General features: G+C 54.0%; 1 protein-coding gene across 1 annotated transcript; it reads left to right on the top strand.

Moving 5' to 3' along the window:
* Positions 1-3,056: 3,056 nt before the first annotated feature.
* On the top strand, positions 3,057-27,360 carry LOC129328871 (zinc finger protein RFP-like). The gene is made up of 7 exons (XM_054978181.1): positions 3,057-3,621; positions 5,173-5,268; positions 14,087-14,317; positions 15,155-15,177; positions 22,038-22,153; positions 24,146-24,172; positions 25,429-27,360. Exons 1-7 carry the CDS (start codon positions 3,202-3,204, stop codon positions 25,992-25,994), a joined length of 1,479 nt encoding a protein of 492 aa, XP_054834156.1. The 5' UTR covers positions 3,057-3,201; the 3' UTR covers positions 25,995-27,360.
* Positions 27,361-27,959: the final 599 nt, after the last annotated feature.

Genomic DNA, 27,959 nt, shown 5'->3' with positions numbered 1-27,959 from the left:
AAGAATCTTATGCCCACAGTAGCCATTGCTAGGCAACCACATAGTACTGCCAGTAGGGCTGTCAGATCTCCTTGGCAACCAGTGGGAGATTTGGAGGGTGTGTGTGCAATGTTTACCTTGGTAATCTTCTTGCACATGACTCTGTACCCCACTGTCATGATGCCACTTTCAGAAGTGACATAATCACATGAGGAGGTGGAAGCAAGCATGTGCTTTGCACTAGGACCAAATCCTTAAGAAACGGCCCCAAACTGGCCCTGTTGTGAAGCATGCACATGTTCTTGCCCCTTACACTACGATGGAAGTGACATCAACTTGGAAGCATGGAGGTGAGTGCACCCATTTGTCTGGACTGCCCGCCAGTGGCAGGCAACTACCAGGTGACTCGCTTCCTCCTGCCGATCCTCAGCAATTGGCAGGCAAAGGAGCAAACTGTGGGGAGTTTGCCCCCCACTGGCAGGCTCCTAGCAATCCTGCTTCCCAGTATTTGTTTCTGTCAGAAAAAGGCAGAGGAGGTGGGGACAGGGCTTTTCCAGGGCTGTTTTTGGCCTTTGGGGGAGGAGGTAGGAGCAAACTAAGAGTGAAAAATGGCCCTAAAAATGGGCCCCATCCCCCCCAAAGAGGGGTGAGTGGAAGAGGCAGTCTGCCCCCCCCACCTCCCCCTAATTGGCCAGGTGTCATCTCTCTCACCTGGGATGGGACTTGGGTAGGCTAGGCACCACCTCTCTTGCCTCAGTCTGGGCCAGGTGCCACCTCCTGTGCCTCAGGCAGGACTGGGTTAGGTGCCTCACCTCCCTTGGGGCTTGGGCACAGCCTCTCCTACACTATGCAGAGCTCAGGCAGGCCGTACACAACCTTTCTGCTTACAGTGCCATCCTGTCTGGGCGGGGGGGTGGTGTTGAGGGAAGCATCGTGATGCACATAAGGGCCAATCCACCCCTGGAAGATGAATCATGGCCAGGCCTGGCAGCAATGAGCACATTTGTTCTACTTTCCTCCTGGCTCCCATCCTAACAGATGAAATCCTCCAAACTAATGAAGGAACGGTCATGGCAACGGAAAGGATAAAAAGGGCCACTGGACATGAGCAGCCTGATTGGTTGTTCCCATAAAGGACTTGTGCCAACATTCCGACATGCACAGAGTGCTGATAAGACTTTAGCTTTCTCATGCCTATTTTGCACCCTGTGTCACTGCTATTAATGCACGAGAGAGAAAACAGCAGAGATGCTGAAAAGATGCATTGGCCGTTGGAGGTTTTATATTTGAAGCTACCTTATACTGGTCTGTCTAGCTCAGTATTCTCTGATTAGCAGCAGCTCTCCAAGTCTCAGGCAAGAAAATCTTTGCCAACACCTGTTACCTCAGACTTCTTACCACCCTCCCTTGACCCCAAGCGTTTATTAAAATTTAATGTCAAGGCTATGGTTTGTTTACTGGGGCTGCAGTCCTATGCACACTTACTTGAGAAAAAGCACCGTGTACACACACAAACACAAACACACACACGAAGCTGCTTTATATTGAGTCAGACCATAGATCCATCAAGGTCAGTGTTGTCAACTCAGACTGGCAGCTGCTCTCCAGAGCCACAGGTGGAGATCTTTCACATTATACCTGATCCTTTTTTTAAATTGGTGATGCTGGGGATTGAACTTGAGACCTTCTGCATGCCAAGCAAATACTCTACTAGTGAATCATAGGCCCTCTCCACCTTGTCTGAGCAGATATGTCTAGAATTGTGGAGTAACTCGTTATGCATAGAAAACATTGAGATATAAGCCACCGCAGAGAAAGTTAACATAGCAGGTGGAGAACTAGGGACAGCTCATTCCCGGTCAGGAAACTCCCAGGGTCGTATCTGGATTGACCCTTTGGATGATCTTGGTGAACTGACTACACACAATTTACACACAATATGTGTGTATCGCCAAAAGTGGATGTACACAAACTAAGTAAAATATAGTTTAGCTCTCACATGAACTCCCCCCCCCCACACACACTCAGGGCCAAACTACAAGTGACGAATGACACAGGTTGCACACTTGTCAGCTTCTCTCAAGTTTTGATGGGAAATGTAGGCAGCTTGGCAGAATGTTGGACAAGTGACAGTTGAAAAGTCCATTGGACAGCAGTCAGAGAGCCAAGCTGCAAGACCAGGACACCTACATTTCCCATCAAAACTTGAGGGAAGCTGACAAGTGTCCAACTAGTATCAGGCGTCACTTGTAGTTTGGCCCTCAGAGACAAAGTTACTTGGAGGGCAATTCTGAGCAGAATTACACCCTTTTAAGTCCTTTGAAAGGTGTAACTGTTTAGGTTTACATGCTGTTCACAAATTTCAGCGAACACATACAATTTGTGTAGTAGCCAGACTGACAGACTAAGATCTGAGCGACCCAGATTGAAATTCCTACTCTGCCATGAATCTCACCAGGTGACCTTGGGCCAGGAACACATTCTCAACCTCGGCCGTTTCCACACGGCTTACCTGCTTGCGTTATGTCCTAGCAGATCATGCAAAAAATGCGGAAGATTGCGTTTTTTCACGCGAGATTTGCACGACGTCACGTGACATCACGCAAATCTCGCACGAAAAAACGCGATCTTCCGTGGTTTTTGCGCGATCTGCCGGGACATAACGCAAGCAGGTAAGCCATGTGGAAACGGCCCTCATCTACCTCACAGGTAAGCCATGTGGGAACGGCCCTCATCTACCTCACAGTGTTGTTGTGCACAGTGTTGTTGTGCAGATAAAATGAGGAGAGCAGAATTTTGTAAGCCATATTGGGCCCCTGTTGGAGTGAAAGGAGGTATACAAATGAAGCAAAATAAATAAACAAAATTATACATGCATTGAGTAATTCTCATACATTGTGACTGAAACCTTACACTTATCTAGGTAGTGATCCCTGGTTTCAAATGTAAAGTGAACGCACCTTGGCTTTCTTACAGATATACCTCCGGGCAGGTTCCACATGTGTTCATTGTAAGATATGAACAGGGCTTCTAAATAACATTTTTGGCAGTGTGCCTCTTTAACTTGACGTCTTTTACCTTGCTCTTGAGTTCAGCTCAGATCCTCCCGCTTTCTCCTCCTGGCTGAGGCAGCTCCAAGACAGGAAACTGGCCAACAGCCCACCCTTGTTTTCAGGGAAAACGAAAGCAGGGGATGCCTGTTACTGTTTCCCGCTGGCGGCCATGGCAGCAGCTGGGGATCTCGTCCAGGAGTTCTGCGAGGAAACGACCTGCCCCATCTGCCTGGAGTACTTCAAAGACCCGGTGATGGTGGTCGAGTGCGGGCACAATTTCTGCCGAGCCTGCATCACTCAGTACTGGGGGGACCCCGAGCGAGCTCCTTCCTGTCCTCAGTGCAGAGAGACTTCTCCGCGCAGGAACATTAGGCCAAATCGGCAGCTGGCCACTGTCGTCGAACTTGTTAAGAAACTCGAGGAGGGGAAAGGAGCGAAGCAGAAGAGGGGAGTGTGCGAAACTCACGAGGAGCCGCTGAAGCTCTTCTGCAAGGACGACGAAGCCCTCATCTGCTTGGTGTGCGACCGAGCCAAGGAGCACCGGCAGCATAATGTCGTTCCGGTGGCAGAGGCTTTCCAAGAATACCAGGTAGCAAATGGCCACCGTGGAAAGGGGTGGGAAATGGGGAAAGCAAGATTCGGGTCCAGTACCACCTTAAAGACCAACTAGATTGCCAGGGTATGAGGTTTCGAGAACTACAGCTCTCTTGGTTTTGTTGCTCCCTCCCATAGGTTCTGATTTCACAACAGTGCCTGGCCTGCCGCCTCAAAAGAATTCTTCTGCAAGCTGGACCACACATCTCAGAACTGAGGCCTTTCTGGTTGGCCACTGTGAGAAACGGGGGCCTGGGTTGCCAGCCTCCAGGTGGTGGCTGGAGATCTCCAGGAATTACAACTGATCTGCTGACAGATATCAGTTCCCCTAGAGAAAATGGTTGCTTTGGAGGATGGACTCTATGGCATTAAACCCTGCTTAACTGCCTCCCCTCCCTAAACCCCACCTTCTCCAGTCTCCAACCCCCAAATCTCCAGGAATTTCCCAACCAGGAGCTGGCAACCTAGAATTCCAGCAGATCTTTCTTATATCCTTTTCATCAATAAGGTTACCTAACTAGATGAGATGCCTTAACTAAAATAATTCCCAAGAGGGTAATGGAATGAGGCAATTGTGACAAGAGAGATTTTTTTAGGCGAAAGAGGGCAGTATTGGACACAACGGTGAAAGGAGAGTGAAAGAGGCCGTTAAAATCAAAATGGACAATATGGCCAGATTCCTAGCAACAAGGTATTGAGATATTGGGGCTGGATTGGAACTGACATGCAGTGAGCTTTCAGTTGCTTGAAAAGGTATTCTGTATATTGGGAGAGCAGATTGTCTCGGTTGGTTGGTTTGTTTACTGATTTCATATATAGGCCTCTACCTTTTCTGCCAAACCGTCAACCATTTTTAATTATTTTGAATGGGCTCTTTGGATGCAGGATACTTACATGCAAGAAATGTAAGGCACATCACTGACTCTTCCACCAGAGGAATCAACAGTGCTTTGCCAGCTCAGAGGTTGAAAGGCTGCCATTGAAAATCAGAAACATTGCTCTAAATCAGATCTTTAACAACTTAAAATTGATAAGGAAAACACTGGAATGCACCAATTTGGTCCCTCTCTACATGTTCAGCCTCCTTACGGGAGGGGGCATTTTTTGTTGGGACATTTGTGTATGGATAGGGGCAGGCTGAAGCATTTTCTCCTCTCAAGCTATAGTCACAATCTGAATTGGGGCTCTGTACACTTCAGAATTCAGTTCAGTTCCCACAAGGAAGTCACAGCTGTCATTTGACAGCAAGTCCATCATGGTGGTAACAAATGTAAAATCTCATTCAGACCTTGGTAAAAGGCATCATAATGTGGCTAGTGTGGAAACAGCTTTTCTTTTTTTAAAAAAATCGGCTACAGCTCTTATAGACTGTGTACCTACACTTGTAAGAACATTTTCTCTGTAAGCATCTCTTTTCCCATGAAGTGTGACCCTTAAGAAATTTCTGTCAGATTTCTGTACTTCTCCGTACTCCCACAGTCTACATTTGAATATGTATCAGTTATGCTGATCTCCTCCCAAACAATAGCTGTTTGTGTTTGTGTAGGAAAGAATCAAGGCACAGTGGAAATCTCTGAAGAAAGAGAGAGACCATCTTGTGAACTGGAAACTAGTCAATGAGCAGAAAATCCTTAAATGTCTGGTAGGTGTTTCTTATTGTGTTTGGTAGACTCCTTGATTGCTCAGGCAACAGATATCTCAGAGAATGACAGAAGGTTGAGGTGTTTTGTGGTGTCTAGGAATAGGTTCAGATGTACACATAAATGACCGGATTATTGAAACATCAAGGAATGATTTTGTGAGTTTCTCCGTCAGCAGGGGGCGCCGCGTCCGTCGGGTCCGTTGTGGCGGGGGTGCGGTCAGCGCAGCCGGCGGGTCCGGGGGGGTTTCCCCGCTGCTACCTAGGCCGGGCAGGCGGCCTGTCTGCTGGCTCCAGGGGTCTCAGCTTCCCTTTTGATTGGCCTCAGATGGCCCCAGGGCTGTTAAACCGTGTCTGGCAACAGGTAAGCACAGCCTCTGGGCCCAGGGATGGTCCTTCCCTCAGGACAGCCTCCCTGTTTCTCCTCTCTGGCCAGGGAGCCTCTGACCCCTTTTATCCCCTCCCTCGCTAGGGGCAGCCCCGCCCCGCTCCCCAATTGCCAGCGCCCCAGGTGAGGCTCATTATCTGTCCCAATGCCGGCAGCAACACCTGCCTCCAACCTTTCCGGGGTGGGAAGCCTGGTGCTCCTTCCTCCCGCCTCCCAGCTGCCATTGGGCGCCCTTCCCCCGTCTCCCTGGTGGGCGGGCGGGCCGGCCTATCGCCTGCCGACGCCGGGGCCGGTTCCCACCCCCTCGCTGCCTCGCGGCCCCGGGCGAGGCTCGGCCTCGCAAGCGCGGGCCTCGCGGCTGCGCCGCCTCGCCTCTGCCGTCGTCGCCGCCACCGCATTGGGGCCGTCTGCCCTGGCGGCGTCCGCTCCGGCGGCCGCCCAGCCTGCCGGTTTGCTTCCCCCAGGGCGCTTCCTCCCGCCCGGGTTGCTGCCGCCGCCGCCTCCGCCGCGGCGCCGCGACAGCGCTTCGCCCGGCCGCCGGGCCGGCTGCCGCGGCCGCGCCCGTCCGCCGCCGCGCCTGCCCCGGCTAGGTGAGTTGTGGGGCCCCTGGAGCCGGGGGGGGCGGCGGCGAGGAGGGAGGGGAGGCTCATCCCCGGACACGCCCTCCCCCTTTCGCTCCCAGATGCAGGTGGGTCTTCCTCGTGCATTCTTGACAGGAAGTCGGCGTTCCGGTGCAGGTGCCCTGGTCGGTGTCTCGTCACAAAACTGAAAGGTAAGAGCGACATATACCATCTAAGTATGCGGGCATTGTGGTCCTTCATCCGCGCCATCCACAAGAGGGGGGCATGGTCCGTAACCAGGGTGAAGGGGTTATTGGTGAGGTAATACTGGAGGGCCCCCACCGCCCACTTGACGGCCAAGGCCTCCTTCTCCACCGTGGCATACTGCCGCTCGGCCTTCTGCAACTTGCGACTTAGGAAGAGGACTGGCCGCTCCACCCCGTCGATTTCCTGAGAGAGCACGGCTCCGAGCCCCGTGTCTGAGGCATCAGTGTGGACGACGAAAGGCTCATTGAAGTTGGGATTGTGGAGGACCGGGGCGTTGGACAGGGCCCCCCAGAGCGCCCGGAAGGCCTCATCGGCCGTTGCCGTCCAGGGGAGCTTGGTAGGCAGTCCTTTCCGGAGATCTGTCAGGGGGCTGGCCCGGGATGCGAAGTTCGGGATGAACTTGCTGTAATATCCGACCAATCCCAGGAAGCGTCGGAGCTGCTTCTTGGTGGTCGGACGGGGACAGTCCTCCAGCGTGGCCACCTTCTCGGGGACCGGTCTCAGCACGCCACGGCCAACTATGAATCCCAGGTATTTGACCTCCTGGAAGCCCACCCGGCTCTTCTGCGGGTTTGCCCGTAGGCCGGCAGCGTCCAGGGCTTGCAGAACCCGGCGAAGGTGTTGCATGTGGGAGGGCCAGTCGGGGCTGAAGACGAGAATATCGTCGATGTAGGCGGCGGTAAACCCCTGGCACTGGGCTAATGCCGTGTCCACCAGCCGCTGGAAGGTGGCGGCCGCCCCATGTAGCCCGAAGGGCATCATGCGAAATTGGAACAGCCCCTGGGGCGTGGCGAAGGCTGTCTTCTCCTTGTCACCTTCCACCATGGGCACTTGCCAATAGCCCTTCGTCAGATCCAGGGCTGTCAGATATCGGGCGGTGCCCAGTTGGTCGATGAGGGTTTCCGCCCGCGGCATGGGGTAGGCATCAAACTGCGCGATGCGGTTGACCTCCCGGAAGTCAATGCAGAAGCGGACGGATCCGTCGGGCTTCGGCACTAGCACCACAGGGCTCCTCCATGGGCTGCGGGAGGGCTCGATAACCCCGAGCTGGAGCATGTCAGCTACCTCGCGGTCTACTTCATCCCACTGCTTCCGGGGCAAGGGCCGCCAGGGTGCCCGGACCACCCGCCCCGGCGGGGTAGGTATGGCGTGGGTCACAGTCGTGGTGCATCCCGGGATCCGCGAGAAGCTGTGGGGGAAGTCCCTCAGCAATTGTTCCACCTGCTCACGCTGTTCCGGGAGGAGCGCCGGGTCTAGCGTGGGGGCCTCCGGGGGGCCCCCCCGGGGGGTCCAGGGCAGGTTTCCATCGGCGGGCTCCAGGGGGTCGGCGGCGAGTTGACACGCCTGCGGCTCCCGCTCCCGCCACGCCTTGATGTCATTGACGTGCAGCCTCTTGGCTTGTCGCCGCGAGGGGCCCCACTGGACCAGATACGTCAGAGGGCCCAGCACCCGAGTGATTGTAAAGGGGCCCCTCCAGGGGTCCCCGACTTGTTGCGGGCCAAAGACTCGCCGGTTGACCAGGACCTTGTCGCCTTCCTGGAAGGTGCGTAGCCGGGCTCCCTTGTCATAGCGTTCTTTTTGGGCCTCCTGGGCCTCAGCCAGATTGCGTTGAGCCGTCTCCCGGGCGAGCTGGAGGCGTTCCTTCAACTCCCGCACGTAGTCCGGAGCCGCTGTTGCGGGGTCGTCTCGGGGGGTCGCCCATTGCTCTTCGACCACCCCCAAGATGCCTCGTGGCCGCCGGCCGTACAACAGCTCGAAGGGGGCGTAGCCGGTGGATGCCTGAGGGGTTTCCCGCAGGGCGAAGAGGAGGGGATCGACCAGAAGGTCCCATTGGTTTGGCTTGTCCCGTGCCAGCTTCCGCAACATGGCTTTGATGGTCTGGTTGAGGCGCTCCACCAGGCCGTCGGTCTGCGGGTGATAGATGGACGTAAAGATCTGGCGGATGCCTAGGGTTGAGCAGAGCTGTCGTGTCAAGGAGGCCGTGAAGGGTGTCCCACAGTCGGTGAGGATTTCCCGGGGCAACCCCACGTGGGCGAAGAACCGCATCAGTGCTCTAGCGACGCCGGCCGCCTGCATGGACCGCAGGGGAATCGCCTCGGGATAGCGGGTGGCGTAGTCGACCAAGACCAGTAGGAACCGGCAGCCGCGGGCCGTACGTGGCAGTGGTCCCACGAAGTCCATGGCCAGGCGGTCGAAGGGGGTCTGTACGAGCGGCAGGGGCATCAGTGGGGCTTTGGGGGCCGATCGGGTGGAGGCTCGCTGGCACACTGGGCAGGAGCGGCAGAAGGCCTTGACGTCAGCAGCCACGGACGGCCAGAAGAAGTGGGCCAGGACCCGGGCCAACGTATTATTGGCCCCCTGATGGCCGGCCCAGGCGTGGTCGTGGGCGTAGGAGAGGACGGAGGCCCGGAAGGCCTGCGGGACCAGCAACTGCCGGGTCTCAACCCCCCGACTGGCAGTCAGCCTGTACCAGAGGCCCATTTCCTTGACAATTCGGGGGTAGCGGCCAGCCCTCCGCCCGTCCCGGATGCACCCCTCACTTACCGCCACGGCGTCCCGGAGGGACTCGAGGGTAACATCAGTCGCCTGGGCCTCCCGGAAGGCGGGATCAGCACCCCAGGAGGGTGGCGAGGGATCGTCAGGCGATGCCGAGGTCCCGGCACGGGGCTCGGGGTCAGTGGTGGCGGGGAGGGCCTCCGCTGGCGAGGTCTGCAACCGCACCTCCAGGCCTGGCGCATCTCGGCCCAGCAGCACCGGGTAGGGGAGCGCGGGCACTCGGGCGAGCTCCAACTCCCACTCCTGTCCTTGGTATCGCACCGGAACTCTCACCACCGGGTACTCTTCTGCGTGTCCGTGGAGGCACGCGACGGACGTGCGCCGCACGACGGGCAGGCCCTCGGGCAAGAGCCTGGTCCGTATCATTGAGACGGAACTGCCGCTATCTAGGAGTGCCGACAGCCGCCGGCCCGCAATTTCGACGATGACCAGTAGGGGCGGGGGCCGGACCGCGCGGGTGGCCAGTGGTAGGGCTTCCTCCCACCCTGCATCGCACTCCATTAGGGGGCAGTCCCTCATCAGGTGGCCCCGCTGTCCGCAGCGAAAGCAGGGCCCTCGGTCGGCAGTGCTGGCAGGGGCCGGGCCGCTGGGGGCCTTCACGTTGGGTGGTGGTGGTCGCGGCCAGCGGGGCGGGATTCCGCTGCTGCTAGGTTTGGCCCCGGTGGGGGGAAGGGCAGCGGAATCAGCCCCCAGGGGTCCACGGGGCCCTACCCGGGCCCTCCCTGGGGGTCAGCCGTCGCGCCCCGGTGTAGCTCCGTCCTTGTTGGGCTCCCTTGGCTCTGCCGCCATGAAGTTTTCCAGCAGGGCCGTGGCCTCCTTGAGATCGGCCGGCTTGCTACAGGCCACCCAGTATCGTGCCTTGGCTGGCAGAACGTTCAGGAGCTGCTCCAGGACGACCTGATCCGTGATGGCCTTTTCGCCCGGCGTCTCTGGCTTGAGCCATCGGTAGGCCAGGTCCCGGAGGGTGGTTACGAACCCCCGCGGCCGATCACCCTTGTTATAGCTCAGGGCCCGGAACCTCTGGCGGTACGTGTCGGGGGTGATGGCGTAGCGGTCCAGAATGGCCTCTTTCAGCCTCGCGTAGTCGGCCGCCTCCTCCTTTGGGAGGGCCTTGAGCGCGGCCTGCGCTTCCCCGGTCAGGTAGGGTCCGAGAATGAAGGCCCACTGGGCGGGCGGCCACTGGGCAGCCTCCGCGGTGCGCTCAAAGGTTTCCAGGAACGCGTCCACATCATCCTCTGGTCCCAGCTTGGTGAGTTGGAACGGGGCGGCCCTGTGGGGGCCCCCCGGGCCAGCCGGGGCTCCGGTGCCGCCTTGGGCGTCCCTTAAGGTGCGGCAGACATCCCGGAGGAGGGCTGCCTGGGCGTCGCGCTGTTGGGCCACGATGTCTTGCAGAATCCGCCCCTGCTGCTCCGTCTGCTGCGAGGTTATGTCGCGCAACAGGCGCCCCTGTTGCTCGGCCATCCACTGCCCGAACTGGGCAAAGTCAAACAAGCCGCTGGGGTTGGCAGGCGCTGCCCCTCCGCCTCCTCCTCCCTGGTCCATAGCTGTCGTGGGTGTAGGCGGTGTGGTGGTGGGTCCTGGAAACGTTGGCGGACGGAGGAAAGACCGGCTGCTGGCCCACCCCGCAGGCGTGGGTAGGTAGGGGAGGCGCTTCACTAGCGGTCGAAGGCCTGCATTCTCCACCACGTTGTGAGTTTCTCCGTCAGCAGGGGGCGCCGCGTCCGTCGGGTCCGTTGTGGCGGGGGTGCGGTCAGCGCAGCCGGCGGGTCCGGGGGGGTTTCCCCGCTGCTACCTAGGCCGGGCAGGCGGCCTGTCTGCTGGCTCCAGGGGTCTCAGCTTCCCTTTTGATTGGCCTCAGATGGCCCCAGGGCTGTTAAACCGTGTCTGGCAACAGGTAAGCACAGCCTCTGGGCCCAGGGATGGTCCTTCCCTCAGGACAGCCTCCCTGTTTCTCCTCTCTGGCCAGGGAGCCTCTGACCCCTTTTATCCCCTCCCTCGCTAGGGGCAGCCCCGCCCCGCTCCCCAATTGCCAGCGCCCCAGGTGAGGCTCATTATCTGTCCCAATGCTGGCAGCAACACCTGCCTCCAACCTTTCCGGGGTGGGAAGCCTGGTGCTCCTTCCTCCCGCCTCCCAGCTGCCATTGGGTGCCCTTCCCCCGTCTCCCTGGTGGGCGGGCGGGCCGGCCTATCGCCTGCCGACGCCGGGGCCGGTTCCCACCCCCTCGCTGCCTCGCGGCCCCGGGCGAGGCTCGGCCTCGCAAGCGCGGGCCTCGCGGCTGCGCCGCCTCGCCTCTGCCGTCGTCGCCGCCACCGCATTGGCGCCGTCTGCCCTGGCGGCGTCCGCTCCGGCGGCCGCCCAGCCTGCCGGTTTGCTTCCCCCAGGGCGCTTCCTCCCGCCCGGGTTGCTGCCGCCGCCGCCTCCTCCGCGGCGCCGCGACAGCGCTTCGCCCGGCCGCCGGGCCGGCTGCCGCGGCCGCGCCCGTCCGCCGCCGCGCCTGCCCCGGCTAGGTGAGTTGTGGGGCCCCTGGAGCCGGGGGGGGCGGCGGCGAGGAGGGAGGGGAGGCTCATCCCCGGACAGATTTCTGTCATGAACATAGATCCAGAGGTGTTCGCTGTGTTAGTCTGTAGTTGCAAAATAGTAAAGAGGCCAGAAGCACCTTTAAGACTAACCAACTTTATTGTAGCGTAAGTTTTCCAGAACCACAGTTCTCAATGAAGAGAACCGTGGCTCTCGAAAGCTTATGCTACAATAAAGTTGGTTAGTCTTTTTTTTTTGTAATATTTTTTTAATTTTTCAATATCTAACACACAAAACTACTACATACATACATAACCTACAAAACAGTAACTACAAAAGACTACAATAGCACACGGGATGGGAAGGAAGGAAAAAAAAGGGGGGGGAGGAAAAGGGGAAGGTAATCTACAAACACTAAACACTACGTTTCATGTTTTCCCTTCATACTGCCATTATTCGAAAGTTAAAGCTTTATGTTATATTGATGGAGTGGTTGACCTTATTAAATGCAAATTACAGTTTAATTTCAAATTAAATTTTTCTTCCCCTCCTGGGTCCCGGACGCAATTCTCTCTGAGCAGCTACAGCCGCAGTGCTCATTTCCTCCCCCTCCCCCTCAGACTTCTCTTTTTCATCTTCCTTGGTGCACTGGAATTCTGGATTTCTGTCCTCAAAATCCCTTAGTTGATCTTCTGATAATATCTTAAAGGCTTGATCTTTGTGACTGAACCATATTCCTTCCGGGAATAACCATTTGTACTTTATTCCACGTTCTCTCAGAAGAGCTGCGAACTTTTTATACTTAATACGTCTTTTCCGAACTAGAAATGGGACGTCTTTCAATATCTTAACTTTATTACCCAAAAAGTCCAAATCTGCATTGTATGAATTATATAGGATAGTGTCCCGGATCCTCTTAGATGAAAAATCGATGATGATCTCGCGGCAACTGACGCTTCATTGCATATTTTGAGGTAGCCCGACGGGCTTCCAAAATGGCGCTTTTTACTTCTTCTTTAGTTGCCCTCGCGGGTGTCGCCAGTAGTTCTGAGACAAGACCCCGTAAATCCTCGTTTTCCTCCTCTTTCACATTCTGGAGGCGCAAAATTGTCTGTGTTCGTTCCACTTGTAGCCCGATCAACTGATTCTCCACCAGTTTAAGCTCTTTATTCGTAGCCTTCACGAGTGACGCACTTTCCCGAGCAGACTTCTCTGCCCCCCCCCCGCTGCTTCCTTGATGGTTTTGACTTCGCTCTCAATTAAGCCCACTCTTTGATCTGTTTCATTCAGCTTGTCAACAAAGGGTTTTATAGCTTCACCAACCGCCCTCCGTACTACTTCCTCCAGCGATTCTCCCTTTAGGGCAGCCGAAACTGACTTGCCAAGGGCAGGACTTTGTTTTTTTTGTTGCCATTTTAGGGGGGGGGGCCGCCAACCGAATTTTGAAACTCAGCAAAGGGGAAGAATAAGCCTTCTTAGCTTCAGATCCCACCTCTCCTTCACGTACGCTTGTAATAACAGAAGGAATTCGCTTACTTGTAGGCTCTCGCCTAGTTCTGCTCTTTGCCGTTCTCCATGGCCCGGCAGCACTCGAGGCGCCGCGCACGTCCGCCGGCCTCCGTAGGGACAAACGGGCAATTAACCCCCCGCATTGATTCCGGGGGGCTCTTCCCGCAGCGTCCCGGACCCAGCCTCCCTCACTGGGAGTTTTGGGGGCTAATCTTCGCAGATCAGCCGCCCGGACAGGGTGCTCGGGCGCTTCCTCTCGAGCCAGCGAAGAGGAGCGTCCGACATGGCTGAGAAAACGAAACCGAATCATAAAGTTGGTTAGTCTTAAAGGTGCTACTGGACTCTTTACTGTCATGAACAAAAACTCATGATCATTCAGGACTTTGAAGGCTCTTTCCTAACAAGAAAAGCGAGCCAGAAATGTGAAGCATTATAGATTTGCATCCACTGCATGCACTGAAAACTACAAATGTCATATTGTGTGGTATGAAGTACATAAGCTGTCATGTGCTGAATAACCAAAGAGGAAACAAGTGATATACTTGCGTATGTGAACCATCCCTAAATATATATTATAAATAAAGCTGCATGGATATGATAATCTAACTCCAAGGGCTTTGCATTGTTGCCATGCAGTACAAATTATATTAAGATTACAAATAAATTGTTCCTACACTAAGCTCTACTTTGGATGCTTACCCAGGGAGAGGTCCTTCTTATCCTGTGGTATAATACTGACCTTCTCCTTTCACCTCACAAAATCATGTACCAATGTTGTTCTCCTGCTTTTCTAAGGGGAAGAGTTGGGCAAACATATGGGCCTCAATATGAAGTGCTTGTAATGTACATGACTTCAACTGTTGGCTTTACTTTCTCATTTTGAACTTAGTTTTTTTCAGTTTTGTTAAGATAGATGGTCTACCAAATTGATTTATTGTTATGGTCACAAGCTACTTAACAACTTACCTTGATCCTGTCCCGTCTTTGGCCCTTCTCTGGTCTCTTGTGCTTTCCCCCCCTCAGTCACAGTTAGGGGCGGAGAAGCAGAAAATCAAGTCCATCTTCCGCCAAATGCAAAAATTTCTTGAAGAAAAAGAACACGTTCGACTGGCGCAGCTTGAACATCTAGAGAAGGAAACCAAGAAATGGCAGGAAGAAAATGTCATCCAGATCTCTGAGGACATTTTCAATCTCAACCATCTGATCAGTGAAATGGAGGAGAAATGTCAGCTCTCTACAAGAGAATTCCTGCAGGTAAGCACTTAATTAGCGTACTCCAAATTTTCTCCGAAACTTGCTCACAATTAAAATTGATTACATTCTTTTTAACTTACTGAGATCTATAGTTCCGTCATGATTTTTCTCTTCATAATCAATGAAACGCCACATAATAGTGCATAATCTGTTGGGACCTGACAGAACATTGTCTGTTGGTAGAGATTGTCATGGGGGTTGTGGATTGTTCTAGAAGATGTTAGTCCGTTGCTCTCATCCCCTTCTTTTAGCTGCTAATGGCTTCCATAGATTTCCAAGGATAACTTCCCACCTGGAATTGCAACCCCCTCCCCAACTACCTGGACAGCCCAGAGGTGTTTTAGTGATTCTGTGTCCCTGAGCAAAAGTCCAGGATGGGTTCCCAGCATCATTGCCACCCTTCCACTGGGGTCCCTGCTTGGATGATAGAATCATAGAGTTGGAAGGGGCCATACAGACCATCTAGTCCAACCCCCTGCCCAGTGCAGGACCAAGCAAGGTGTCCCTGGATGGGATAGGCATGAGTGGTGGCAGTGGGAGCCTGCTCATTTTCTTCTTTTCCTCCTCCATCAAGGGGGTGGGGTGTGGGTAATTGGGACTCCACAGCACAGAGGCCAGGGCAGCTGCCCCAGTTTCCCATTGGCTAAGACCGCCCCTGAGACAGCAGAATTAACCCTCTTCAGAGGAGACCTATTAATATAAACCTCTGAGGTTGCTTGGGATAAACACAACTTGGGAATGGTAACTTTTTTCAAATGTTAAAGGGCCACAAGAATCCCAGCTTTCCCCATGTTTTGTTCTTTCTGAGACAGACTTTTCTCTTTCTTTTTTTTCCAGGACATTAGAAGTACCTTGAGCAGGTGTGTAGCTCTTTTTTCACCTCTCTTTGGGTTTCCCCTTATTTAGAAGGCTGTTAGTCTCAATTTTAAATTTTAAAGCTCTTTATCTCTGTATAAGAACAGTAAAGGGATAGTTAACTGTGGGATCGGGAACTTGCAGTTACAGTCCCTGGCAGGCAGGGCAGTCGGATGCTTTCTACCAAAGGCCTTGCTTCCAAATAATGATACTCTATTCTATTTAGTTTCATTCTGGAAGCAGAAAAAAGTAGTCTCTATGGGAGGCTTTAGAGCCCCGTGGTGCAGAGTGGTAAGCGGCAGTACTGCAGCCCAAGCTCTGCTCACGACCTGAGTTCGATCCTGGTGGAAGCCGGGTTCAGGTAGCCGGCTCAAGGTGGACTCAGCCTTCCATCCTTCCGAGGTACATGAGTACACAGTTTCCTGGGGGTAAAGTATGACTGGGGAAGGCAATGGCAAACCACCCCATAAAAAAAGGTCTGCCAAGAAAACGTCGTGATGCGACGTCCCCCCATAGGTCAGTAATGACTCGGTGCTTGCACCTTTACCTATGGGAGGTTTTATTATTTTCTTCCTCTTTAGAAGTGAAATTATATGGAATAGAAGGTCTGCGTTCAGAGGAGCTGAGAGATGAGAAGAGGGAGTCTTAAGTCTCTTTGCAGGCCTTCCAGGGGCATCCGGTGGGCCACTGTGTGAACAAGATCCAGAGGAGTTAGCCGTGTTAGTCTGTTGCTGAAAAATTGTAAAGAGTCCAGTAGCGCCTTCAAGACTAACAAATTTTATCATAGCATAAGCTTTTGAGAAACACAGCTCTCTTTATCAGATGCAGCATCAGACGAAGAGAGCTGTGTTTCTCGAAAGCTCATGCTACGATAAAATTTGTTAGTCTTGAAGGCGCTACTGGACTCTTTACTATTGTGTGAACAAGGTGATAGACTAGATGGACCTTTGATCTGATCCAGCATGGCTCATCTTCTGTTCTAGCCTGCTTGCAGAAAAGTGTTCCAAGCCTTATATGGTAGATGATAGCACAGAACCCCAAGAGCTTCTACTTATTTACTTATTTATTTATCTATAGGCTGTCAGGGCTTGCCGCGGCTGCCGCTGGGCGTGGCACTGGGCGGTCTGCTCCTGACGTCACAGGGGGGCCAGGGACTCTGCAGGACCCTGCTCTGTGGAAGGAGGGGCGGTATACCTCACCCAGACTCCCTCTCAGTCCACTCGCTGGCCTGCTCAACCTGGCCTGCTTACCCTCTGCGTCCTCCTTCATCTCCTCCTTCCAGAACTCTCCTCCAAGCCTCCACCCTTGCATTCTACTGCTCTCACTCCACATCATCACTCCTCACTCACACCCACCACCCCAGAGCTCTTCCCAGCCACCCTTTATATGGTTTCCTCTCTCTGCCCCGCCCTCCTTCTAGGCTTGTTCCTTCTCCTGACCGGGCCCAGCTGTGCGTCCCTCCAGGTGTTTCCATCCAACCACTAATCCCTCCTGGGCTCCTTTGCTTTGCTGGTAGGGTGGGGTTGAGTGCAAGCCATCCCCAGCTGAGGGCTCCTTGGCCTTGCTCACGAGGAGCTGCCCCAGCCAGCCTCTGTGCTATTGAGCTTGCCTGGCCTTGCTCACGAGGAGCTGCCCCAGCCAGCCTCCGTGCTATTGGGCTTGCCTGGCCTTGCTCATGAGGTGCTGCCTTAGCCAGCTTCTGCGCTGCCAGCTCAGCAATGCTGGGCGGGGCTACCCATCTCCTCCCCCAGAATGCCTGTGGCAGCCCCCCCTGGAGAGGCTTGGCTTCTAGCAACTCCTGAGCCAGGCTGCTGTCTTCTAGCCATGGTGTGGCTCTGGGCTGTAGAGGCTGCTTCCTCTCCCTGCCAGGTAAGGGCTCTGCTTGGGTTGCTGCTGCTGCTGCTGCTGGTCCCACATTCCCCCTGCTGTGGCCCTTTCCCTCTGGCCTGCTTAGCCCCCTTTCTTCCCCCTGGAAGGTGGGACTGGCTGGTCTCTCCTTGCCCCCTCCACCCCTCTGAGGTTCTGGCCTTTTACCCCTTCCCCCTGGAGTAGGTAGGTTCTGGCCCTGGTTGCCGGCTTGGGGGGTGGGGTTGCTGCCACCCTTTTGTCCCCTGCTGTTCCCTCTTGTCAAGTCTGGGGGCTGGGGCTCAGACCCCGGACACCCCCCCCCTCTTAGCCTGGATGTTGGCTTGGAGGGGCCCGGCTCGAAGAGGCGGGACATGAAATCCGCATCCAGGTGGTTGGCCCCCCGGCGGTACACTACGGAGAATTGGAATGGCAGAAGGGAAAGGTACCACCGCAGGATGCGGGGGTTGTGCTCCTTCATCCTGTGCATCCACTGGAGTGGCGCGTGATCCGTCATTAGCGTGAACGGGTTGTTGGCTAGGTAATACCGTAGTGCTCCTATGGCCCATTTGATGGCGAGGGCTTCCCGTTCTACGGTGGCATACTTCTGCTCCGCGGGCTGGAGCTTGCGGCTTATGAACAGGATGGGTACCTTTATTCCTTCTTGCTCCTGCATTAGGACTGCCCCAAGGCCTGAGGCTGACGCATCGGTTGCCAATATGAAAGGCCGCTCAAAGTCCGGGTTCCACAGCTTTGTTGTGTCGGATAGGGCGGTGCGCAGGTCAGTGAAGGCAGCCACCTGTTCCGGGGTCCAGCTGAGACGATTGGGGCTGCCCTTCTTCAGACAGTCAGTCAGGGGGGCTGAGCGGGCCGCAAAATGTGGGATGAAGCGCCCATAATACCCCATGAGCCCCAGAAACCGCCTGAGCTGCCGCTTGGTTTGTGGTTGGGGCACGTCTGCGATGGAGGCCACCTTTTCAGGTGGTGGCCGGACCTGCCCTCCCCCTATCACAAAGCCCAGGTACCTGAGTTCCTGGAACCCCAAGTGGCTTTTCTTGGGATTGGCCTTCAGACCCGCTTTCTGTAGTGCCTTGAGGACCCTTTCCAGGTGCCGTAGGTGGGTGGGCCAGTCAGGGCTGAAGATGACGATGTCATCGATATAGGCCATCGCGAAGTCCCGACAGTCCCCCAGGACTTGGTCCACCAACCGCTGGAAGGTAGCTGCCGCCCCGTGGAGGCCGAAGGGCATGCGGCGGAACTGGAAGAGGCCCCGGGGGGTGGCAAAGGCGGTTTTCTCCCTATCCTCAGGGCGCACTGGTACCTGCCAATACCCCTTCGTCAGGTCGAGGGCCGACAGGTACCGGGCTGGCCCCAACTGCCCGACCAGGACGTCCGCCCTGGGCATGGGGTAGGCATCGAACTTGGCCACTTTGTTCAGTTCCCGGTAGTCGATGCAGAAGCGGGTCGTCCCATCCGGCTTTGGCACCAACACTATAGGGCTGCGCCACTCACTCTGGGAGGGTTCAATGACCCCCATGCGCAGCATCTCCTCCGTCTCCTGGTTCACTGCCTCCCACTGCTTCCGGGGAATGGGGCGCCAGGTCGACCGGGCAGACTGCCCCGGCTGGGTTGGGATGGCATGGTGCACTAATTTTGTAACCCCGGGGCGTCTTGAAAAGACCCCGGGCACTCGCTTCCACAGGTCCTGCAGCTGGGCCTTTTGGGCAGGGTCGAGCTGAGGGTCCACCTGTGGTTCCTCGAACTCTGGGGCCTCGGCAGTCCATGGCAGCTCACTGTCAGGAAGCTCCAGGGGGTCCTCAGCCAGCCGGCACTCCTGGCTGTCCCGCTCATACCACCTCTTCAGCAGGTTCACGTGGAGCGTCTTCCTCTGACGTCGACGAGGCCCACACTGGACCTCATAGGTTGTGGGCCCTAATACTTTTGTCACCACATAGGGGCCTCGCCAGGGGTCCCCCTCCTCCCTGGGGAAAACTGTGCGGTGGACGAGGACCTTCTCCCCTAGCTGGAAGGTTCTCTGTCGCGTACCCCGGTCGTACGCAGCCTTCTGTTGTGTCTGGGCGTGGGCCAGCTGTCGGCCTGCTTCCGCTTGAAACTGCTGCACCCGCTCGCGGAGTTGGCTCACATACTCCTGGACTGGAGGAGCTGGGGGGCTGGCTTGGGGACCCCATTGCTCCACCAGGCGGGAGAGCATTCCCCGTGGCTTCCGCCCGTACAGCAGTTCAAATGGGCTAAAGCCAGTGGAGGCCTGGGGGGTCTCTCGGAGGGCAAACATCAGGGGATCGATATACAGGTCCCACTGGTGAGGTTTGTCATGCGTCATCTTTTTCAGGGCCTCCTTAACCGTCTGATTCAGGCGCTCTGCCAATCCATCTGTTTGGGGGTGGTAGGCAGAGGTGAACACCTGCCGGATCCCCAAGTTCTGACAGAGCTGACGCATGGCCTTTGCTCGGAAGGGCCCTCCCCGGTCCGTCAAGATTTCGCTGGGCAGCCCCACCATCACGAACAGCTTGGACAGCGCCCGGACCACCCCCGGGGTCTGCATAGTTTTTAAAGGAATGACCTCTGGGAAACGTGTGGCATAGTCCACGATCACCAGGGCAAAACGGTATCCCCGGGGTGTGCGCGGCAGTGGGCCGATGAAGTCCATCGCTATCCGCTGGAAGGGCACCCCCATCACTGGCAGCGGGGAAAGAGGGGCCTTTGGCGGGCGTCTCGCTGCCACCCTCTGGCAGGTGGGGCAGGAGCGGCAGTGTGCCTTCACGTCTGCGTTCACTGAGGGCCAGAAGAAACGCTCGAGGATCTTCCTCAGGGTCTTGTGGTGCCCCAGATGCCCGGCCCATGCATGCTCATGGGCCGTGCGGAGGACTTCGGCCCGGTAGGCTGCTGGCACCAATAGCTGGCGGACCTCCCCCTGGCCATTTGGGGCGCGAGCTATGCGAACCCAAACCCCTCCTTGCTTCTCGATGCGAGGGAGCCGTTGGGCCCTCCGCTCATCCCGCACCTGCTCCTCCTCCCGAGCTGCTGTCTCTCGTAAGTGCTGCAAGGACTCATCTGCCCCTTGGGCATCGCGGAATGGGCGGTCTGCCGGGGGTCCAGCTGGGTCTTCAGCCCGTGGTTCTGCCCCTGGTCTGACAGAGGGACCCTCATCTGGGTCGGTGGCCTCCTCCACTTGCAGAACTGGGGTGACTCGTGGGCCTGCCAACCCCCCTGCTGCCTCTCTGAGCAGCCTGTAGAACTCCGGGGCATCTCTTCCCAGAAGCATTGGGTGGGGTAAGTGGGCTACCTTGACGACCTCTATGCGACGGATCGCCCCCAGGTATTCCACCGTCACCCAGACCGCAGGATACGGCAGGGTGCGGCCCATCACATCCGTCACCAGGATCCAGCGGTGCACTGGGGTGGCAGCTGGGACGAGTTGGGTGTGGATCGCCGAGACTGCACTCCCTGAGTCCAACAGGGCCTGCAGGCTCTGCCGGCCTATTCTCACGGTGGCGCACAGACTCTGTACCCTCTTGCCAGCTGGCGGGTTAATTTCCCAAGCCAACGCACATACCACGGGCGAGGAGGCTGTGGGGGCGCAGGCTTGCATCCGCTGCTCTACGGCTTGCATTAGCTCTGCCTGAGCTGTTTGGAAGGCCGCCTCCAGCTTCCCCCGTATCCTGTCCAAGCGTTCCTCCAGCCACAGTCTGAGGTCTGCTGGGGCTGCGGCGTCGGGATACATCCCTTCGACTGGCGCCTGCGTCGGAACGACTTTCCCCGTACGGGCCACCAACTTGTCAGGGCTTGCCGCGGCTGCCGCTGGGCGTGGCACTGGCGGTCTGCTCCTGACGTCACAGGGGGGCCAGGGACTCTGCAGGACCCTGCTCTGTGGAAGGAGGGGCGGTATACCTCACCCAGACTCCCTCTCAGTCCACTCGCTGGCCTGCTCAACCTGGCCTGCTTACCCTCTGCGTCCTCCTTCATCTCCTCCTTCCAGAACTCTCCTCCAAGCCTCCACCCTTGCATTCTACTGCTCTCACTCCACATCATCACTCCTCACTCACACCCACCACCCCAGAGCTCTTCCCAGCCACCCTTTATATGGTTTCCTCTCTCTGCCCCGCCCTCCTTCTAGGCTTGTTCCTTCTCCTGACCGGGCCCAGCTGTGCGTCCCTCCAGGTGTTTCCCTCCAACCACTAATCCCTCCTGGGCTCCTTTGCTTTGCTGGTAGGGTGGGGTTGAGTGCAAGCCATCCCCAGCTGAGGGCTCCTTGGCCTTGCTCACGAGGAGCTGCCCCAGCCAGCCTCTGTGCTATTGAGCTTGCCTGGCCTTGCTCACGAGGAGCTGCCCCAGCCAGCCTCCGTGCTATTGGGCTTGCCTGGCCTTGCTCATGAGGTGCTGCCTTAGTCAGCTTCTGCGCTGCCAGCTCAGCAATGCTGGGCGGGGCTACCCATCTCCTCCCCCAGAATGCCTGTGGCAGCCCCCCCTGGAGAGGCTTGGCTTCTAGCAACTCCTGAGCCAGGCTGCTGTCTTCTAGCCATGGTGTGGCTCTGGGCTGTAGAGGCTGCTTCCTCTCCCTGCCAGGTAAGGGCTCTGCTTGGGTTGCTGCTGCTGCTGCTGCTGGTCCCACATTCCCCCTGCTGTGGCCCTTTCCCTCTGGCCTGCTTAGCCCCCTTTCTTCCCCCTGGAAGGTGGGACTGGCTGGTCTCTCCTTGCCCCCTCCACCCCTCTGAGGTTCTGGCCTTTTACCCCTTCCCCCTGGAGTAGGTAGGTTCTGGCCCTGGTTGCCGGCTTGGGGGGTGGGGTTGCTGCCACCCTTTTGTCCCCTGCTGTTCCCTCTTGTCAAGTCTGGGGGCTGGGGCTCAGACCCCGGACATAGGCTACATTTCAACCATGAAAAGTTGCTCTTTGTTCTTGAGTAACTGCTCAGCCTGCCCATCCAGCGCTTCAGTGCATTTCTTAAGTTCACAGAAGCCGTGTTCCATATCTATTCCTCCAACTCGACCATCTTCCCTTACAGGTGTGAGAAGAAGCTAGAGAGGACTGCAGTGGAATTCTCTCCCGGGTTGGAAGAGAGACTCCGAATTTGCTGTCAGAAAAATTCTGCTCTAGAAGAATCGATAAAACTCTGTAAAGGTACTAGGAACGGCTCTGGGAGGGTCTTGGATATGGATCTCCAAGGATGATCCGTTTCTGGGTTGGCTTCAGGGAAAGCCAACTCCTTGATACAGAAAAACTGACCTTTCCCATGAGGTTCTTTTGAGAGCCTGAAGAAACGTCTGACAAAACGTCCCCTCTTCCATGGCAGATCTTCCAAAGAGGAAGAGGCTGCATCAAAGGGAGTCTGCCCTTGCTCCTCATATGTGGATTAGCAGGGCGTGAAAGACTGAGAGACTGAGATAACCTCTCTCTCCTCATCCCGTACAATATGGTCGGTTGCTAAGGAAGGAAGGGCAGCTTGCAACTGGTCCACTCATCAGAGGTGTAGTCAGGGCTGGATCGAAGGGGAGGCAGGGGGGTAGTCTGCCCCAGCACCACCAAAGACGGGGGCGCCGGGTGCGGCTGCCAGCTGCCAGGAGTGCACCAGCGGGAGCACCTGCGCCATTTGCCTGCCCAGCAGGACAGGGAGCGCGTGGCAAGCTGGCTGCCCCCTCAGCTGGGCAGGTGAATCACACGGAGAGCTGGGAGGCAGCCTAACATGCCTGCCCGGCTGAGGGGGTGGCTGGCTTGCCACGCACTCCCTGTCCTGCTGGGCAAGCAAGTGGCCCAGCTGGGAGGCTGCCCAGACCATTCGCCTGCCCCGCAGGACAGGGAGTGCGCAGCAAGCTGGCCACCCCCTCAGCTGGGCATGCGAGTGGCGCAGGCGGCCTTCCAGCCACTGGAGCTGCCGCCGCTCCGTGGGCGGCATGCCCACCCTGCGTGATGATGTCACAAAGTGACGTCATCATGCAGCTCCGGGAGTGGGCGCACACACAAGGGCAGCCAGACTTGGGTTGTCCCAGGTGCTGGGAACCTTAAATCCGGCCCTGGGTGTAGCTCTTGGTCTGTTCCATCTCCCCAAAAAGTCTTGCGGGGGGAGGGCTGGCGTTTCTTGTGGTATATGCTTTCATATAATAGAGCTCATTGATCAGGTGCACGAAAGTGACCTTGATTAGCACATAGGGAGAGAGAGAAAGTGTGATGCTGACAGAAAAACAGTCTATTCAGTGACATTTCTGTGCAAATCTCAGACACACAGAAAATAACAGCAACCATTCACAGCAGCAGAAGCAGATAATTTCAGAATGCTATCTTTATCACAGGAAAGCTATGGCGCTTTCAGTTATTGCTATTTCTGTTGTAGAGAAAGGTCACTGTGCTCATCTGACATGCGTTATTAGCATAAAAACATCATAGTGGAACTCCTGAATTCTGTGGCATTTTGATCTGTTGGTTAGAACTTTCTGTAAACAAACGCAGACATACGAACACACATAAATATACACAAGTGGATTCCTAGAAAGATTTGCGGGAGAGGGAAAAATCCCATTCATTCCATCCTGCAGCTCCCCTTCCTGTGCCCGCTGTGTTTTCCCCTGGCTCCAGTTGCCCCTCCCCCCCCACTATCCTTTCTATAGCTACTTTCCTCCCTCCCAGCCTTGGCAGTTCCCACTTCCTTCTACGTAAATTACATTTCTTTCTTCTTTCCCCCTTTCCCACCTCATCATCCGTCTCCACTTCTTCCCCCTCCTCTTCTGTCATTGGCTGCGATCGTTTCTCTGCACACCTCAGCCCATTCCCCCCTGAACCCTCTGCTATCTCCCCACCTTGTCCTTATTCCTCCTGGTGGCGAATTGTTGTCAAGCACCATTTTGGGCTTCACAAACCTGTATCCTAATCTTGTGTAGCTCTTGCAAATTTTTTGATCCATGTAATGGAAGGGGCATTCTTGGCTATTTGATATATAGAAAGAAAATCCCACTGCCCTTTATTTCTAAGCTATATCTTTAAAACATTAATTCATACAAAATGATTTTAATTAAAATGCTGAAGCCAATCATGACATCTGTATTTTCACATCAGACAACACATTGCTTTACATATATGTTGGCCTGACTCACCTTGCCACCTTTTTTTCCTCCATCACAGAGTCTCTGGAGGAAGCAATGGACAAAGGTAACTGTAAGAAGCCAAAAAAGATGGGTAAATTTTGATGGGTGGTGGAAGAGCTACAGCAACCTTTTGCCCAAATGTTTCATTAGGTTGCATTAAGCAGATAGACCCCCACGGCTGAAGAATGAAAATGGTTTAATGTTTGACTTTCCCACATTAAAGTCTCAGGCAGTAATTGCACTACGTGTGGTAGAAAGGATAGTTAGGATGATCCAAGATGGGCTCTGTGTGTGAGTGTGTGTTTGTGGAGCTGGTGTATTTTAGTAGCCAGGAGTATAGCTCAAACTGCATGTCTCCCATCAACACACTAGGTTGAGCTAAGCATGACAGTATTTTTTGAACCTCTCTTTCACTTACTCATACTTTCATACAATATGATTGGTCAAATGACCGTAAATAAAGAAATTACCATACTATATGAGATCAGCACTGACGAACTGTACAGGGATCCCATATTCGCTCTCGTTTTAGTTTGTTGTAATTGCTAGATGAAATATATGTATTATTTTTAAAGTTGATTTGCATTGTCTTTTTAACTGTTCGCTGCCTTGAGATCCCTAATTTGGCAGAAAGGTAGGATATTAATGTTTTAAATGATAATAAAATAAATAACCTTTGTTGCAGTTGGAAATTTCTTTAGCCCTTGGTCACTTATTTGAATCCTGCTGCACACTTTGTATGAAGGCAATGAGGGAAGGAGTTTCTTTCAATTGTAGGGGGGACATGGCTTAATGGTAGATGATAATATAAAGTTCAGTTCTTAGTCTCTCTGCTTAAGGGATTTTAGGTGTTAGGTGCTAGGAAAATTTCTACCTACCTGTTTGACTAGACAGTACTGAGTACATGGTTGGACTTGATAAAAGGTAGCTTCAGATGTTCCTATATATGTAACTGGAAAGCTCTTTTAATAGTTGAAAGTGTGTATACTTTTTTGAAATTAGAGTACTATCTTTTGAGGGGAAGGGTAGAATATATAAGGATATTTTCTGGTCTGATTCTATGATTCAATTTAATGTATATCTCAACTAGGAATTTAAGCGTTTCTAAATATCCAGGTCCCAAGTTTCTTCTTTAGCTAGTTTTTCCTTTCTGTGCTTAACTTGCTTCTGCTTGAGGGAGGGACTTTTTGTCCTCTGTGGTGGGCTGGATCCAGGTGAAGCCTGGAGCAGGGGAGGGTTTTCTGTGAAACTCTGTCCAGCTGCTGATGCTGATCCTTCTGCTGACACCATCCTTCCTTCTTTTCCCCCTCTGTCCTGCAGTGCACGTGACTCTGGATCCAGACACGGCCCATCCTCAACTCATTCTGTCTGCGGCTCTGAAGAGTGTGAGTTTGGGAGACAGAAAACAGGACCTGCTTGACAAGCCTGAAAGATTCGACATTATGCCCTGCGTATTGGGTTGTGAGAGTTTTACTTCAGGAAGACACTGGTGGGAGGTGGAGGTGAAGATAGAGGGAGAATTGAAAGGAAAGTCAGGGTGGACATTGTGGGATGTGGGGGTTGCTAGAGAGTCAGTCAGGAAGAAGGGACTTTTCACGTACAGACCTGATGAGGGGGTCTGGGCTGTGGGAAAGGCGTTCAATAACCCGTTCGCATCTTGCCAGCTCTTGGCTTTTACTTCCACTTCATTTACCCCTTTGACTCTGAAGCAGGAACCCAGGAAGATCCGGGTGTTGCTGCACTATGAAGAAGGCCGTGTGGAATTTTTTGATGCTGACACGGATGATGTCATTTTTTCTTTCCCTTCTGCCTCATTCTCTGGGGAGAAGATCCGTCCCTTTTTCTGGGTGGGGGGGTTTGGAGTCCATTTGAATTGTTCAGGCTAGAAGCAACACCCCCTCCTCAAATTTCTGCCACTTTGGAAGGAGGTAGTAGTATTTTACAGCTGTTAGGAACCCAGGCAGGGGCCTGTGGTCTTACTGGCTTTTATGCAGCCCTTTAGCCTGTCTGCAGGACTCCCATCTAGTAAAGAAATGGAGGCAAAACCTAAACAGCATCTATCAGGGTCCTGTTAAAGCTTCTAAGATGAATCCTCTACGTATTATCCTTTCTCATGCATACAATTCCATGAGTTGTAAAAAAAAAAGAAAGATTTAGTATATTTTGAAAAGTCCTGAATAGACTTACTGGTAACCCTGGGCTTGTCCTGTTGTCCCTGTAAAATACACCTTTTAAAAGTACAAAAACCTTGCCCCCCAAATGGTGCAGTACATAGGATAATAGAATCACAGAGCTGGAAGGGACCTCCAGGGTCATCTAGTCCAACCCCCCTACACAATGCAGGAAATTCACAACTACCTCCCCCCACACCCCCAGTGAGCCCTGCTCCATGCCTAGGAGATGGCAAAAACCCTCCAGGATCCCTGGCCAAACTAGCCTGGAGAAAATTGCTTCCTGACCCCAAAGTGGCAATCTGCATTACCCTGGGCATATAAGAAAGAGCCACAAGAACTAAGCACTGATGTCACCCTTCCTGCCCTCCCTCTCATGATCTGCCCAGGTTCACAGAATCAGTATTGCTGTCAGATGCCCATTTAGCTTCTGCTTAAAAACTTCCAACCTCCCTGTTGACAATGCATCATGTCAAAATGTAACACTGCAAGGAAGCTTTTAACCTGTGTAACCTGTGTTAGTGCTGTTGTTGTATCTCTTTGGATCCTGGTAACATTCTAGGGCAGAAATTTCTTATGTTTCTAGAAATTGATGCATAGCTCTCATGGCAGGGGTTGCCTGCCAGAGTAGAAGATGCCTGTTGGAACCAACAGAGGGAATGAAACCCCTACAAAGCAAAGAGATAATGCTATCCAGGGCCCTGCCATTTCATAGGAGAAGACAGGGTTACAGTTTTCCTCTCTGTCTGCTGCTTTCCTTCATAAAGCAGCAGGGGTAGTAAAATTGCAAAAGAAAAAATTTGTTTAAAATAAACATGGAAGAAAAACAGCAAAATGTAACTGAGTTCCCAGACTGCCAAAGTGCAGGCTTCAATTCCTGTTCAGTCATGAAGCTCACCTCGAGCTGGTCAATATCTCTTCACTTAACCTACCTCACAAGGTTGTTGTAAAGAACAATGATGTTGGGAGAAAGGCAGGATACATCTAGTATGGCATAATAGTTGTTGTTGTGAGGATAAAACAGAGCAGGGGAGAACCATGTATGCTGCCTTGAGTTCCCTGGAGAAGGTATGGGATGAAAATATGTACTAAATAAAGAGTATGTAATATGTAATCTATCTGTTTGGTATGATGTTGACTGGCTGTTGGTTTTATTTTATTCCCTCCCCAAAGGGAAACGAAACCCTTCAGACTTAAAAAAACAAAAATCAAGGTAATGGGAATGCCATAAATTGCCAATTATGTAACAGTTGTCAGAATTCTACATTGTGGGAATATATGCATTATTTGTGGGCTCTAAGAGGTTTATGTGATATTTACAGACCCATATTTTGCACCATTCTGTATCTTTATACTGTGCTTTCTCATTTTATTACCATTTACTGAATTTGGAAATTCTGGCAAGTTAATAGATCCAGAGGAGTTAGCCGTGTTAGTCTGTAGTAGCAAAATCAAAAAGAGTCCAGTAGCACCTTTAAGACTAACCAATTTTATTTTATTGTAGCATAAGCTTTCGAGAATCAAGTTCTCTTCATCAGATGCCTGATCCGATTGGATCAGGCATCTGATGAAGAGAACTTGATTCTCGAAAGCTTATGCTACAATAAAATAAAATTGGTTAGTCTTAAAGGTGCTACTGGACTCTTTTTGATCTGGCAAGTTAAGTTTCTGATGAATGTG

This window comes from Eublepharis macularius, chromosome 4 (assembly GCF_028583425.1).
Source record: "Eublepharis macularius isolate TG4126 chromosome 4, MPM_Emac_v1.0, whole genome shotgun sequence".
NCBI classification, from domain to species: Eukaryota; Metazoa; Chordata; class Lepidosauria; order Squamata; family Eublepharidae; genus Eublepharis; species Eublepharis macularius.
Note: the sequence above shows the minus strand (reverse complement) of the source record. Positions and strands in the feature narration are given on the sequence as shown.